This window comes from Chanodichthys erythropterus, chromosome 13, assembly GCF_024489055.1.
Source record: "Chanodichthys erythropterus isolate Z2021 chromosome 13, ASM2448905v1, whole genome shotgun sequence".
Lineage (NCBI taxonomy): Eukaryota > Metazoa > Chordata > Actinopteri > Cypriniformes > Xenocyprididae > Chanodichthys > Chanodichthys erythropterus.
In genome coordinates, this window is record NC_090233.1 from 26,627,785 (window position 1) to 26,641,326 (window position 13,542).

At 36.6% G+C, this 13,542-nt stretch overlaps 1 protein-coding gene across 1 annotated transcript in view; it reads right to left on the reverse strand.

The window, feature by feature from the left end:
• Positions 1 to 13,542, reverse strand: part of lamc3 (laminin, gamma 3) — a 90,704-nt gene that overhangs the window by 19,284 nt on the left and 57,878 nt on the right. The window contains exons 10-12 of the mRNA XM_067406359.1: positions 11,520 to 11,718; positions 9,451 to 9,554; positions 5,209 to 5,442 (exon numbers count right to left, since the gene is read on the reverse strand). Of these exons, the coding sequence (XP_067262460.1) occupies positions 5,209 to 5,442; positions 9,451 to 9,554; positions 11,520 to 11,718 (537 nt within the window). The remainder of the gene's footprint in view (positions 1 to 5,208; positions 5,443 to 9,450; positions 9,555 to 11,519; positions 11,719 to 13,542) is intronic.

Below are 13,542 nucleotides of genomic sequence, written 5' to 3' on the forward strand. Positions count from 1 at the left end.
AAAAGACACAATGGACTAGGGTGAGATATGAATGCTATCACACTCTCTGTGACTGTTCCAGTTAATGTATACACATTTATATAAAAACCCCTTTCTCAGAAAGCCTCTCTTTTTCTGCTGCTCTCTCTATTCTTTCCTTTATTCTTCCCAGACAAATACAAACCCACCTAATTTTATGGATGGGATCCCTTAAATTAACACTCGGGAAAAGCACTCAAGAAAGAAACCCGGAAACACACACGCACGCAAAATATATGTGCATCCGAAGGACATATGCTTGACTTCATTAGCCCTCCAGTGCAACACTGTGCCACAGTTCCATTTTTCCACCACAAATATTAACATTTTCCAATCTGTTGTATTGCTTGCAGGAAAATAGAAATGACACAAACGGGCAGACTTTAAATAAATCACAATTACGAAGCACCACTGGATTCAGACTGAAGAGGTGAGCTTCCCTCCTCTCTTATCTCTGACCAAACAAACAACACCTGTGCTGAGTGACAAGACTAATAACCTATTAACAGCCAATTACAACCATATTACATTACCGTGAGAAACACCCTCTTGCTTGGAAATAATAAATCAAAGGGGCGTGGCCTGTCTAACCATTCCTGAAGCAGAAATGAGATCGAATTAATGCTCATCAAAGGACTAACAAAACATAATTAGGCTTACGAATAGAAAATGAGATTAAAACACACTGAGTTTTTGGTGCGGAGAAAAATGAAGAGTGACGTATGCATATGCTAATGATGAGCGTGCTGGTTTTCAGCAGGGACCTTGCGGGCCTAGTTCTATTTACGAACCTGGAAAATATTTAAGCAGCTAAATGGCAATGAACAGCACCCGCTGTGACTAGGGCGAAATCTGCTTTGAAGTTAAACAGGTTCATAAATAAATAAAAGGAGTGGGCTCCTCCCTATTCTCCTGGGAGGTGGAGATTTCCTGAGCATACATTCGTACGATCTTTCGCCCCCCGCTTGAGCTCCTATTGCTTTGATTCCCTCTTTCCCTCTTCCTTCCATTCCCTCCCTTTTTCTTGCATACTTGTGAATCTCTAATTCTGGGTCGTCCTTTTGCCTACCCCGAGTGGTAGATAAAGTCATGTCTGACATTAATTTGTAATGTTAAAGACTTGTACCACACTAATCACACATTACGCTCATAATAAGAATGATGGAGGTTTAATTTGCCGCATATTAAGAGAGTGAAATTACTCATCAGTGTGAAAGAGAGACAGACAAAGCGAGAGAAAGAAAGATGGGAGGACAAATGTTCAAATCCATGCCAGGAGTCATTGCTGAAAGGAGACAGACACAAATAAACACTCTTTGTTGTGCAATCGACATTACAATTAATTAGTCGGTGGTTGGCTTGCAGGTCTAATAGAGGAAAGAGTAGCGAGTGTGAACTCTATCTACCCTGTACAGAAAGACAGCCTGCCATTCTAGCTGCTAATGGGGTCACTGAAAGAACAAGAGGAAGAATGAAAAAGTGAGAGAGGAACAAGGAGAAGCAGTACTGGAAATGACAGGAACAAGAAGAAGATTGTGAGAGGAACATTTGAGTGATTGTGCTGGATGTATAAAATTGTATTTGGAAGCCTATAGTCAGAGACAGTATAAGCAGACCACTTAAATGAATGGGAGAAATTGCAGCAGTCAATGTGGTGGCTGTAGGAATAGACGTTCTATCTTTTAGATAAAAGAGCAAATCATATTTTTGATAGAGGGATTGCCTGTTTTTTTATCTAGAAGAGATAGGAGTTGTACTTGTACATACATCTATTACACAGCCATTCAAAAGTTTGACATTTGAAACACTTAAGACATTGTTTTTTTTTTTGTTTTTTTTTAAGTTTTCATTATGTTCAAATGTAGCATTAAATTAATCAAAATACAATCAAAAAACTTGTTTACAGTTTAGAATAATTGCTTTTGCCAATAACGGAGTGTCTATTTACACTAAGTGAAAATACTGTCCCTTGTTGGCAAACGCTATTTACACTAGCTCCACCCACCAGTGGTTGGTTAGGCCACTCAAGTTTTAAGAAAGATGCACAGAATTCAATGTCTTCAGTGGCGTAGCAGTAGCGAGTAAGGCTCGCAAACCTGGCTTTTAAAAGGATAGTTCACCCAAAAATTAAAATTACCCCATGATTTACTCACCCTCAAGCCATCCTAGGTGTATATGACATTCTTCTTTCAGACAAATACATTCGGAGTTATATTAAATAATGTCCAAGGTAATCCATGATTTCTAATGGGAGTGGATGGTGGCCCAAAATTTAAGGTCCAATTGCAAAATTGCACCCATCCATTAACAAAGGCCTTCTGAACCAAAACAATGTGTTTGTGTAAGAAAAATATCCATATTTAAAACTTTATATCATCATACGCACGTTCACGAGAGAGTGGCGTCCCAGTTTATGACGAAGGACGTAGGCGCAGTGTGAGCTCCGGTGACGAACACGGAAGCACAGAGGAGAGAGCAAAACTAAATACCGGTCACAAATTAAAAGTACAAAACTAGGATTTGTAAAGAAAAATGTTGGAGGATTTCGATATAAGCCAAGAGGAGACTGAGTTTTTTGCCCAGCCATATTTGTTTGAACCGGAATACCGACCAGGAACTCGGGGAGATGGAGGAGGCTGCAGGAGCAGTGGTACAAACAACAGAACTGAGGAGACGGAGAGCTCATGACCCCTTATTTACCTCTGTCAAAAGTAGACTTGCCACCCATCTTTAGTGAAGCGCTGCGGTTGGTGTAAACACAAGCATTGACTAGAGTGGCAGCGGATCAGCTCCAGTAGCCGCGCCGCCATGGTGGTGCTCATGTGGGACATGCAAATACCAACAGAGGTTGAGAGTGTTTGCTGCCATGAGTAGGTGATTGGATGCCACCTTTAGACGTTTTTGATGCTGCCGGTGAGAGGATTGAGAGCTGCTGTGTAACACAATGTGAAGGCTTTCTGCCTTTGTTGAGTATTCTCCTTATCTCGTATGAACTGGAGGCATCGACCAAGGCCTGTTGGACCTGGTGGTACACAGTCTGTGGAGTAAGTATTTTTTTTGTGTGTAAATATTATGTTGTTAGGTGTAGACTAGCTGTATTCACTCTATGCATTTGTTTTACTGTCAGGTTGGTGGCATACTGAGTTGTGTTAGTTTTAAATATTAAATTGCATGTAGAGATTAAAACAATTTTTAAAAAAAACTTCACAACAGTTAAATAAGCGATTACTTAGGAACTTCTTATAGCAATCATATTACAGTATTTGATGAATATATCACAGCTGGCTATTTCAGAAGTCGTCATATACTTCCACTCTTCTCTGCCTTGTAATCCTCGGAGCGGTAATGTTGACTGCACAGCATGCTTTTATAGAATTTTTCCATGGGTGTACTTACATCCCAGCGAATAGCGAACATCCATAGCTTCAATCGTCCAGGATCCTTTACAGGTAATTTGTGAAATGGTGCATCTCCCTTTGATGTCAGTGCACATAATCACAAGACTTTAGCTTTGTTGATTTTTCTGTCTTTAGAATTTGGGCCACCATCCACTTCCATTATAAAGCATGGATTAGCCTGGACATCATTTAATATAACTCTGACTGTATTCGTCTGAAAGAAGAATGTCATATACACGAAGGATGGCTTGAGGGTGAGTAAATCATGGGATAATTTTCATTTTTGGGTGAAAAAATGGTGCTTTTACGCGATTGATGGCGGTTCGAATCCCATTAACTTTATTATTTATTTTTAAGTTTTACATTTAATATTAAAAGAGTGTATTGGGTAGGGTTAGGGGAAGTTGTATGGTGGGTTTTTATTCTCCCAATAAGGCAGCATCCATTTAATAATTTTAATAAATATAATCGTTCACATTCTATGATATTATTGCATCTATGCAAATAGTATCTGCCAATATAAAGTATAGATGGCATCTAATTATTATTTACTCTTATTGCAAAGAACTGATACTTACATGGTATCAGTGGTTTTTTACTTTTATTTGGCAAGGCTACATTAAACTGTTAAAATAAAAAAGGGAGAGTAAAGGCATTTATAAAGATTTCTATTCAAATAAATGCTGTCCTTTTGAACTTTCAAAGAAAAAAATATTAATAAAATATTAGTCAGCACAACTGTTTTCAACATTGATAATAACAGGAAATGTTTCTTGAGCACCAAATCGGCATTTACATAATTCTGATCATGTGACACTGAAGAATGGAGTGATAACTGCTTGCCATCCCAGCAATAAATTGCAAGTTTAAATATAAAAAAAAAAAAATCACTGAATATCACTTTTGATCAAATAAATGCAGCGATTGTGAGCATAAAATACTGCTTTCAAAAACATTTAAAAATCTTACTAGCCCCAAATTTTTGTGTAGATATTTTGTTGGCGATGACTGCAAAGCCCCATTTTCAGCAGTTATTACTCCAGTCTACTGGAAAACCTTGTGTTATATAATCCTCATAATGTGCTGATTTGGTATTCAAGAGTCTTTTCTTATTATTAGCTTATATGAAAATGGATGTGCTGCTTAATGAACAGTGGAAACAGCAGAACCTTGTCTTTTTTCACTTGTTAACAATAGGAATACACACACATTTCTTGTAAGTCACTGTACAATTTCAAGCAAAATTTCTGTTTTATAAATGGCCCAACACAAACACATTTTTCTCCTGTCATTATATTGTTCTTTTGAGAGATGAAGGCTGTTCCATACATACGAACAAAGCAAACACGATCTAAGCAGCACAGGGAGAGAAATGGACAGCCTAGATGCACAACAAAATAAAAGTCTGTAGTTTGAGAAGGAGGACCCTGGTGCTTGAAGATTCATTGAACAGCACACCAGCTTTATCTGCCACAGTCAATAGAAGATACTGCTGGCTTTTAGAAAGAGCTCAAAGAAAAAGCTGACACTTGCATGATAAATGATTAGAAATTAGTATCCTGGATGAATAAGTGCCAGTTTCTTTCAAAAAACAACAACAGAAAATGTCTTAGTGTTTCAAACTGCTGAATGTTAGTGTATCTACATAGAAATTAACTGCTCAGAGGCGAAACCAAGATGGCTGCCACAACCACTTCAAGGAACATTGCTATGGTGGGGAAACAGTATGATGTATCATTGGAAGATACCATGCATGACAGACTGCATGCTTATAAACAAACACACTCCCAACCTGTCTCAGGATGGCAGGTCCCATGTTGATTGCAGTTGCAAGGTACACATGAGGAGAAGGGTCCACCATTAGGGGTCTCCCTGGTGAATCCAGGAGCACAGAGTTCACAGAACTGCCCGGTGAATCCTGCGGGACATGTACACACCTCCACCCACGAAGCATGTGGAAACACATCAGGATGGTAGGTTGTCTGAACTGCAGATTCAAGGGTTACCCTGGAGAGTTGAGAGGTGTCTGTAAACAAGAAAAAAATATATGCATTACATCCTACGAATAAATTACATAATAAATAAATACACTACTATTTGAATGTTTGTGGTCAGAAAGTTTATTTTTGTAAAGAAATTAAGTCATTAAATTGATAAATTGAATGAAAAGTGACAGTAAAGAATTTTACATTGTAACAAAAATAAATAAAATAAATGTTTTCTTTTGAACTTTCCATCCATCAAAGATTCCTGAAGAAATGTATAATGGTTTCCACAAAAATTTTAAAGAGCCCAACTGTTTTCAACATTGATAATAATAAAAATGTTTCTTGAGCACCAAATCAGCATATTAGAATGATTTCTGAAGATCATGTGACACCGAAAACTGGAGTAATGCTGAAAATTCTGCTTTTCCATCAAAAGAATACATTACATTTTAAAATATATTAAAATAGAAAAAAAATAACTTTTTTTTTTAAGAAACTTAAAAAAGTTTTTTAGTAAGAAACATGTTTTTTAACTGTTGTAACTGTTATAAGTAAAGCGCTCATGGAAGAGTTTTTTTGTTTTTTTTTGAGAGAGAGTAAAAAAGGGTTTAGTCATTCTGATGGATTTGGGAAGAGCATTCCACCATGGAGGTACACTGAATGTGAAATCACAGTGTCCTGTCCACTTGTAATTGCCCTCACGATGCAGCTTGCATAGCCTGCCTGCTAAAGCTCCCCTCTGCCTCTCCCTCACCTTTGCTTACACACAGACAGACATCAGGACCACTGGGTGCAAGCAGATAGAATCTTTGATCACCATATGAATAAATGAACAAGGAATGAATTAATCAATAAGGGCTGAGCGGAGAGAGGTGGAACATGTTGAAGGTGAGTGGGTCTTTGTTTCTCTCAGGGATCCATACCGCCTAATAAATAGTGATGGAGGGAGGCTGTACACAGATCAAGTTTCTCTCACCTCATCTCTCTTTTTCTCCAGAGTCTCAGAGTCCTATTGTCCTATCAGGACATGGCCAGGAAGACCAATGTTTATGTGTGCTTTTGAGAGACACTGGCAGTTGCATGTGTGTGTTCATATACAAACTGATTATCATGTTGTGTACACTGTAGAAGAAAGGGAGAGCAGTTCAAACACACGCACATATTTCAGCACACCAGTTTCCAAGAATCAATAAGAGGACCTGTCAGTGCAAGATGTGGTAGAGGAATAATTATGCTCTTTGGTAAGCTGTAATTTACTTCTTTTGAACGCAAACAGACGTGAGAGAGACAGAGATTGTGTGAGAGAAAATGTATTCAAAGTAGTGTTCCTCCGTAGAATCATACAAAATCAAACTGTTTGTCTCAAGACTCAAATATTGCAGTATTGATGTTTGATGTATTAGTAAGTGTATATTGGCAGATAAATATGCAGTTTAGGTTTCTGTTTTTCTACAGCTCCTTACATTTTTCCTGAGTGTATGCTGCTTTCTGTTCTGCTCCTGTCTGAAATTGGACTTCAAATTATTTAACTTATTTATTTAAATGGCAGTTTTATTGCATCTCTTTGACTTTTTTTTATGTGATTTTAATATATATATATATATATATATATACACACACACACATATACATATGTTAAATTCCAATTTAACATTGGAATTTAACAATTTAATATTTAACAATATTTTTTAATAAGCATTATTATTGTTATTAATAATAAGAAGAATATTGTGAATGATGAAATTGTCTTGGCACCTATCTTAACCCTCGAAAACAATTTTTTTTTTACTAAAACCAAAAATAAATATAATACATGCCAAAACACAAACTGTATGCTACACTGAAGCATAATCATTACACAAAGCAATGTTAAATGTAAACCACTCATGACATTACTTTTTGTTAGCTACTTTTGTAAAATGTTCCAGAATGAAAAGCAAAAGCATCATTACATTATTTTCTCATGCCAATCTGTTAAAAGGAAAACAACATATGATGATTTAAAATAAAAAAAATATATATATAAAAAAAATAAAACAATAAATTCATTCCGTAATGAAAAACAACCATACAGTGGGTATGGTAAGTATTCAGACCCAATTAATTTTTTGTTATATTGCAGCCATTTGCTAAAATCATTTAAGTTAATTTTTTTCCTTCATTAATGTACGCACAGCACCCCATTTTGACAGAAAAACACAGAATTGTTGACATTTTTGCAGATTTATTAAAAAAGAAAAACTGAAATATCACTAAGTATTCAGACCCTTTGCTGTGAAACTCATATATTTAACTCAGGTGCTGTCCATTTCTTCTGATCATCCTTCAGATGGTTCTACACCTTCATTTGAGTCCAGCTGTGTTTGATTAGACTGACTGGACTTGATTAGGAAAGCCACACACCTGTCTATATAAGACCTTACAGCTCACAGTGCATGTCAGAGCAAATGAGAATCATGAGGTCAAAGGAACTGCCTGAAGAGCTCAGAGACAGAATTGTGGCAGGGCACAGATCTGGCCTATGTTACAAAAAAATTTCTCCTGCACGTAAGGTTCCTAAGAGCACAGTGGCCTCCATAATCCTTAAATGGAAGATGCTTGGGACGTCCAGAACCCTTCCTAGAGCTGGCCGTCCGGCCAAACTGAGCTATCGGGGGAGAAGAGCCTTGGTGAGAGAGGTAAAGAAGAACCCAAAGATCACTGTGGCTGAGCTCAAGAGATGCAGTTGGGAGATGGGAGAAAGTTGTAGAAAGTCAACCATCACTGCAGCCCTCCACCAGTCGGGGCTTTATGGCAGAGAGGCCCGACGGAAGCCTCTCCTTAGTGCAAGACACATGAAAGCCTGCCTGAAGGACTCCAAGATGGTGAGAAATAAGATTCTCTGGTGATACCAAGATAGAACTTTTTGGCCTTAATTCTAAGCGGTATGTGTGGAGAAAACCAGGCACTGCTCATCACCTGTCCAATACAGTCCCAACAGTGAAGCATGGTGGTGGCAGCATCATGCTGTGGGGGTGTTTATCAGCTGCAGGGACAGGACGACTGGTTTCAATCGAGGGAAAGATGAATGCGGCCAAGTACAGGGATATCCTGGACGAAAACCTTTTCCAGAGTGCTCAGGACCTCAGACTGGGCCGAAGGTTTACCTTCCAACAAGACAATGACCCTAAGCACACAGCTAAAATAATGAAGGAGTGGCTTCACAACAACTCCGTGACTGTTCTTGAATGGCCCAGCCAGAGCCCTGACTTAAACCCAATTGAGCATCTCTGGAGAGACCTAAAAAAGGCTGTCCACCAACGTTTACCATCCAACCTGACAGAACTGGAGAGGATCTGCAAGGAGAAATGGCAGAGGATCCCCAAATCCAGGGGTGAAAAACTTGTTGCACCTTTCCCAAAAAGACCCATGGCTGTATTAGATCAAAAGGGTGCTTCTACTAAATACTGAGCAAAGGGTCTGAATACTTAGGACCATGTGATATTTCAGTTTTTCTTTTTTAATAAATCTGCAAAAATGTCAACAATTCTGTGTTTTTCTGTCAATATGGGGTGCTGTGTGTGCATTAATGAGGGGAAAAAAATGAACTTAAAAGATTTTAGCAAATGGCTGCAATATAACAAAGAGTGAAAAATTTAAGAGGGTCTGAATACTTTCCGTAACCACTGTACCGATAATTCACTCAGCTATACTGTGTATTCCACTATGTGGTGCTTTCTAATTGGAAAACTAATTAGGTACATCACTGGGCATATTTCAATGGTGCCCTTTATCAATTCAATCTTAAACAGCTCAGAAATCATATCACAATGAAATGCCATCACTAAAGAATCACAAGACAGGAAAAAATTGGGGGATATGACTAAAAATAAAGGTCGCTAGACTTTTAATTGATCTCTGATTACAGTCCAGTCCATACTACCAAGTTTAAAATGCTTGTTCCTTTCGCTGCTTTAAATCGATTTCTTTTAGTTTGTAATTGATTGCATTTTAGATTAATTCCAGTGCCAAAACATGCACATATATTCATATAAACAATAACTTACAGTTCTGGCCCCCTGCATTACTGATGTGTAGAGCAGTTAGATTGTAAAGCATTCGGAGAAACTCAAATGGGGCTATAGATGGATTTACGTCCTTCTCTGTTAACCTGGAAAGCAGAAACATAATAGATAGAAATGTGACTGTGTCTGCTATAATAAGTATGGTAGTCTTTTTCTAGAGAAAACGTTATTTTACGTAAAACTGAGGCTCTTCATTAAGGCACACTATGGTCTAGTCAATTTAAGTTAACTCAATAAGAAATGTCTTTTTATGGATGTGTCATGGGAAAATATATCTATTTTCTTGTCACTATGGCAGGAAAGTACCTGTCAAAACAATAAATGCAAAAGTTAAAAGCTTCCAAAAAAACATTCAGGTTAGCAGAAAACACTTCCAAGTAAAAGTGTCATATGCTGAAACACAAAAACATAATGTCACATGCACACAGATTTCAAGTTTGAAACCACAAATGTTTTCTAATGTTTATTCATGTTATTTACTCAATTACAAGTATACTTAACAATAAGCCATGTGGTCTCAGTGGACAAATGTTTCAGTCTGCCATGGAAACTGAAATACTTTCCTCTGAAAACACAAAAGAACACCTGTTTTAAGCAATCTAAGCATATTTTCCCTATAGCCCTTGGTATTAAGATGCTTTTTTTTTTTTTTTTTGGTGATCAATTCACAGGTTGTTGGTGTAATTGGTGTAATATCCAGCTTTTAGCACTGCTGCAAGAAAAATTATAACTCTTACAATTCCATGGGAACAACTACAATATATTTTTAAACATGAAGTTCAGTGCTGTGATGAATCGCATTGTTTCACTCATCACATTTGTACAATAAACATCCTCCTTATCAACTTGAACAGCATTATTATCGGCTGAATCTTGACTTGAAGTGAACCTGTCAGGCTGAAAACATCCCCAAAGACCACTATGTTTATTTTACTATGTATTTTGTTGTTTACCACACGTGTATGGTTTCATGTTCAACTCCACCTAATCCAGTTGGTTTTTGGCAAGCCTTTGCATTTTCTTGGTTGTTTTCTTATCTGATATGTGCAAAATGTTACATGCCTTTTTAACTGTACAATCATATTTACAGATACAGACTTACAAATGAGAAATACAACAAAGCGATTCAAGTGCTATTGTTATATAGAGTGCAAATGTTATATTGATTTTATACAAAAGTTAAATAAGATAATATTGTCTTATGTTTTAGACACAGTATTTTCTGTTTTTGCTCAGTTTTGCCAGTGAAAATATTACCTACTGTATGATGTCAGAGCAGAACTGTCGTGTGTCTCTGAGGAAAACACAGCAGAATCCGCATTTGAGTGAATCAATCGGGTGAACCAATGATTCAGTAGCCCATTCATAAAGAGAGCCATTTACTTCATTTCTGAATGCCCTTTGAACAAATTGAATGAATGAACGAACGAATGACTTACTTATGTAACATTTACTGCCACCTACTGGCAGTTTTAGTTTATTACTTAGAGTATCATTTCATAAAAAAATATATATATTTTGGGGATTGTTTGCCTACATATGAAAATTTAGTTTATTTACTTTTACTCACCATCGTGTTGTTTCAAACCTGTATGACTTTCTTACTTTCTTTCTTTTGCGGAACATAAAGAAGATATTTTGAAAAATGTTGGTAACCAAACTGTTTTTGTCTGTGAACATATCTAAATACCCATTCAGACACAGCTTCTGACAAAAAAAAAAAAAAAAGAAAAAAAGGCCATTGTAGCCTAAAAGTTTATGCGTAATAAATTCTATGTTGAATCAAATAAAATATTTCTTTCTACAGCTATGTTTTGTAATGTCTATTTGATGCTTTTAACACAATAATGACTTTAAATTACCTTTTGGGTGTAATTTCTCAGCCAAATTCGATGTGCGATTAATTTGCGATTCATGTAATTAATTAGATTAAAATTGTAATCACTTGACAGCCCTAATATATTCATATTGTGTCTAAAACTGCTGCTAAAACTTGAAAACATTTCAGTTTGAACACTAATAATCTGGCCACGTGTGAGAGAATCACACACCTGAGAGTGAAGGTGTTGATGGGTGTCTTCTCCAGTGAGGAATAAGGATCCTGCTTAGAGTACAAATCAGCAGAAACCAATATTCCAGAGCCCTCCAGCATCACAGTCACACTTCTGGGCAAGAGTTCCTCCAGCTCAGCCGTAAATGACACGCTAAGGGTCCGTCCGTAACTTAGCAACATGTTCCCCAGATATTTATCTGCAACATAAAGATAAAACATTTAACAATTCCCATGCATATTCTAATTTGTATATCACCATGTGATTAAGCAAACATGAGTGTAAGATCTATCTGGTAGCAACAGCTAGGCTGTGAATTGAGTTAAATGGTTTGCTTAAGGGCAGCCCAGATTTTTCTGGAGCACAAACTCAAAACCTGCAGATTACCAGCACATTACACCAGCTACTGAGCTGCAACGACCCGATTACCAAAGATAAACACCTGCACAATGAAGAATGTGTGACCGTGACAAATAACAACTGTAAAAATATAACAGGAGGGCAAAATGTTCTGTTCACAGAAGGAAGTGGATTTTTCTGGTTTGGAGAAAAGAATGTTGGATCTCATTGTGTCTGTACATCTCTATATGCAAGAGAGTGTGAGAGGACAATCGTAATTGCCACTCATATCCTCCTGCCTCATTAAAGAGCTTTAACAAGACTTCAAAGAACCCCATGCTGAGTGAGATATATATATATATATATATATATATATATATATATATATATATATATATATATATATATATATATATATATATATATATATATATATATATATGTATATTAAACAGAGAGAGAGAGAGAGAGAGAGAGAGAGAGAGAGAGAGAGAGAGAGAGAAATTAAGAAATGTCTTCTTTTTTTTAACCTATGTATTATAAAAAAGCCAGAGTGGATGTTAAGTAGCTGGCACATTTTAAATAGCAGTGACATTCAAGCTTGCCATTAGCTCTATTACACTGTTTTTGCAGCAGCAATATTTACAATACTGGTGGAGAATGCAGCAGTAGGTGTTATTGAATCTCATTTCTAACTTCAAAAGCACAGGCCTGGTGTTCTTGTAATATGTTTATGTACAGAACCTGTTTTCCAAGGTTACTTTTTTTTTTTTTTTTTTTTAAGTGACTTTATGTAATAATAAAAAAAAATCAATACTTTTTTCAATTAATTTGGATGACTTAAAACATTGCTTCATTGTTTGAGTATCACAAGTGTTAGGCCATCCTATTATTTTATACATGAAGAAGAAGTCTTGAAATATGATATTAAAGGGTTAGTTCACCCAAAAATGAAAATTCTCTCATCATTTACTCACCCTCATGCCGTTCAAAACCCATAAGACTTTTGTTCATCTTCGAAACACAAATGAAGATATTTTTAATGAAATCTGAGAGATTTTTGTCCCTTCATTGACAGCTAATACAACTACCACTTTGATGCTTCAAAAAGTTCATAAAGAGAATTAAGTGGTTTAGTTTAAATTTTCTGATGTGACTTGATTGCTTTATATGATGAACTGATTAAATTTAAGCTTTTATTCACATATAAACAAAGATCAGTGAACATAAACAGAAGCTCATCCGTACTCCCTTGACGCACGAGAACGCAAAGCTCAAATGTGCGCGTAAAACACAAGAATGAACGTCATTGGTCCTTGCAGAAACTAAAAACGTGCTGCATAAAACAAGAATGAACCTCATTGGTTCTCGCACGTCAAGCAACATGCTTGAGTTTCCGTTAACCATAACTGATCTGTGCGTTGATGAATGGTTACACAGTATGTGAATAAAAGCATAAATTAGATCTGTTCATCATATAAAGCAATCGTGTCTCTTCAGAAATTTTGGACACCACTCAATTTAATTGGATTTAGTTTTATGATCTCTTTACTAACTTTTTGATGGGTCACAGTGGTAGTTGCATAGCTGTCAATGGAGGGACAGAAATCTCTCAATTTCATTAAAAATATCTTCATTTGTGTTTCAAAGATGAACAAAAGTCTTACAGGTTTGGAATGACATG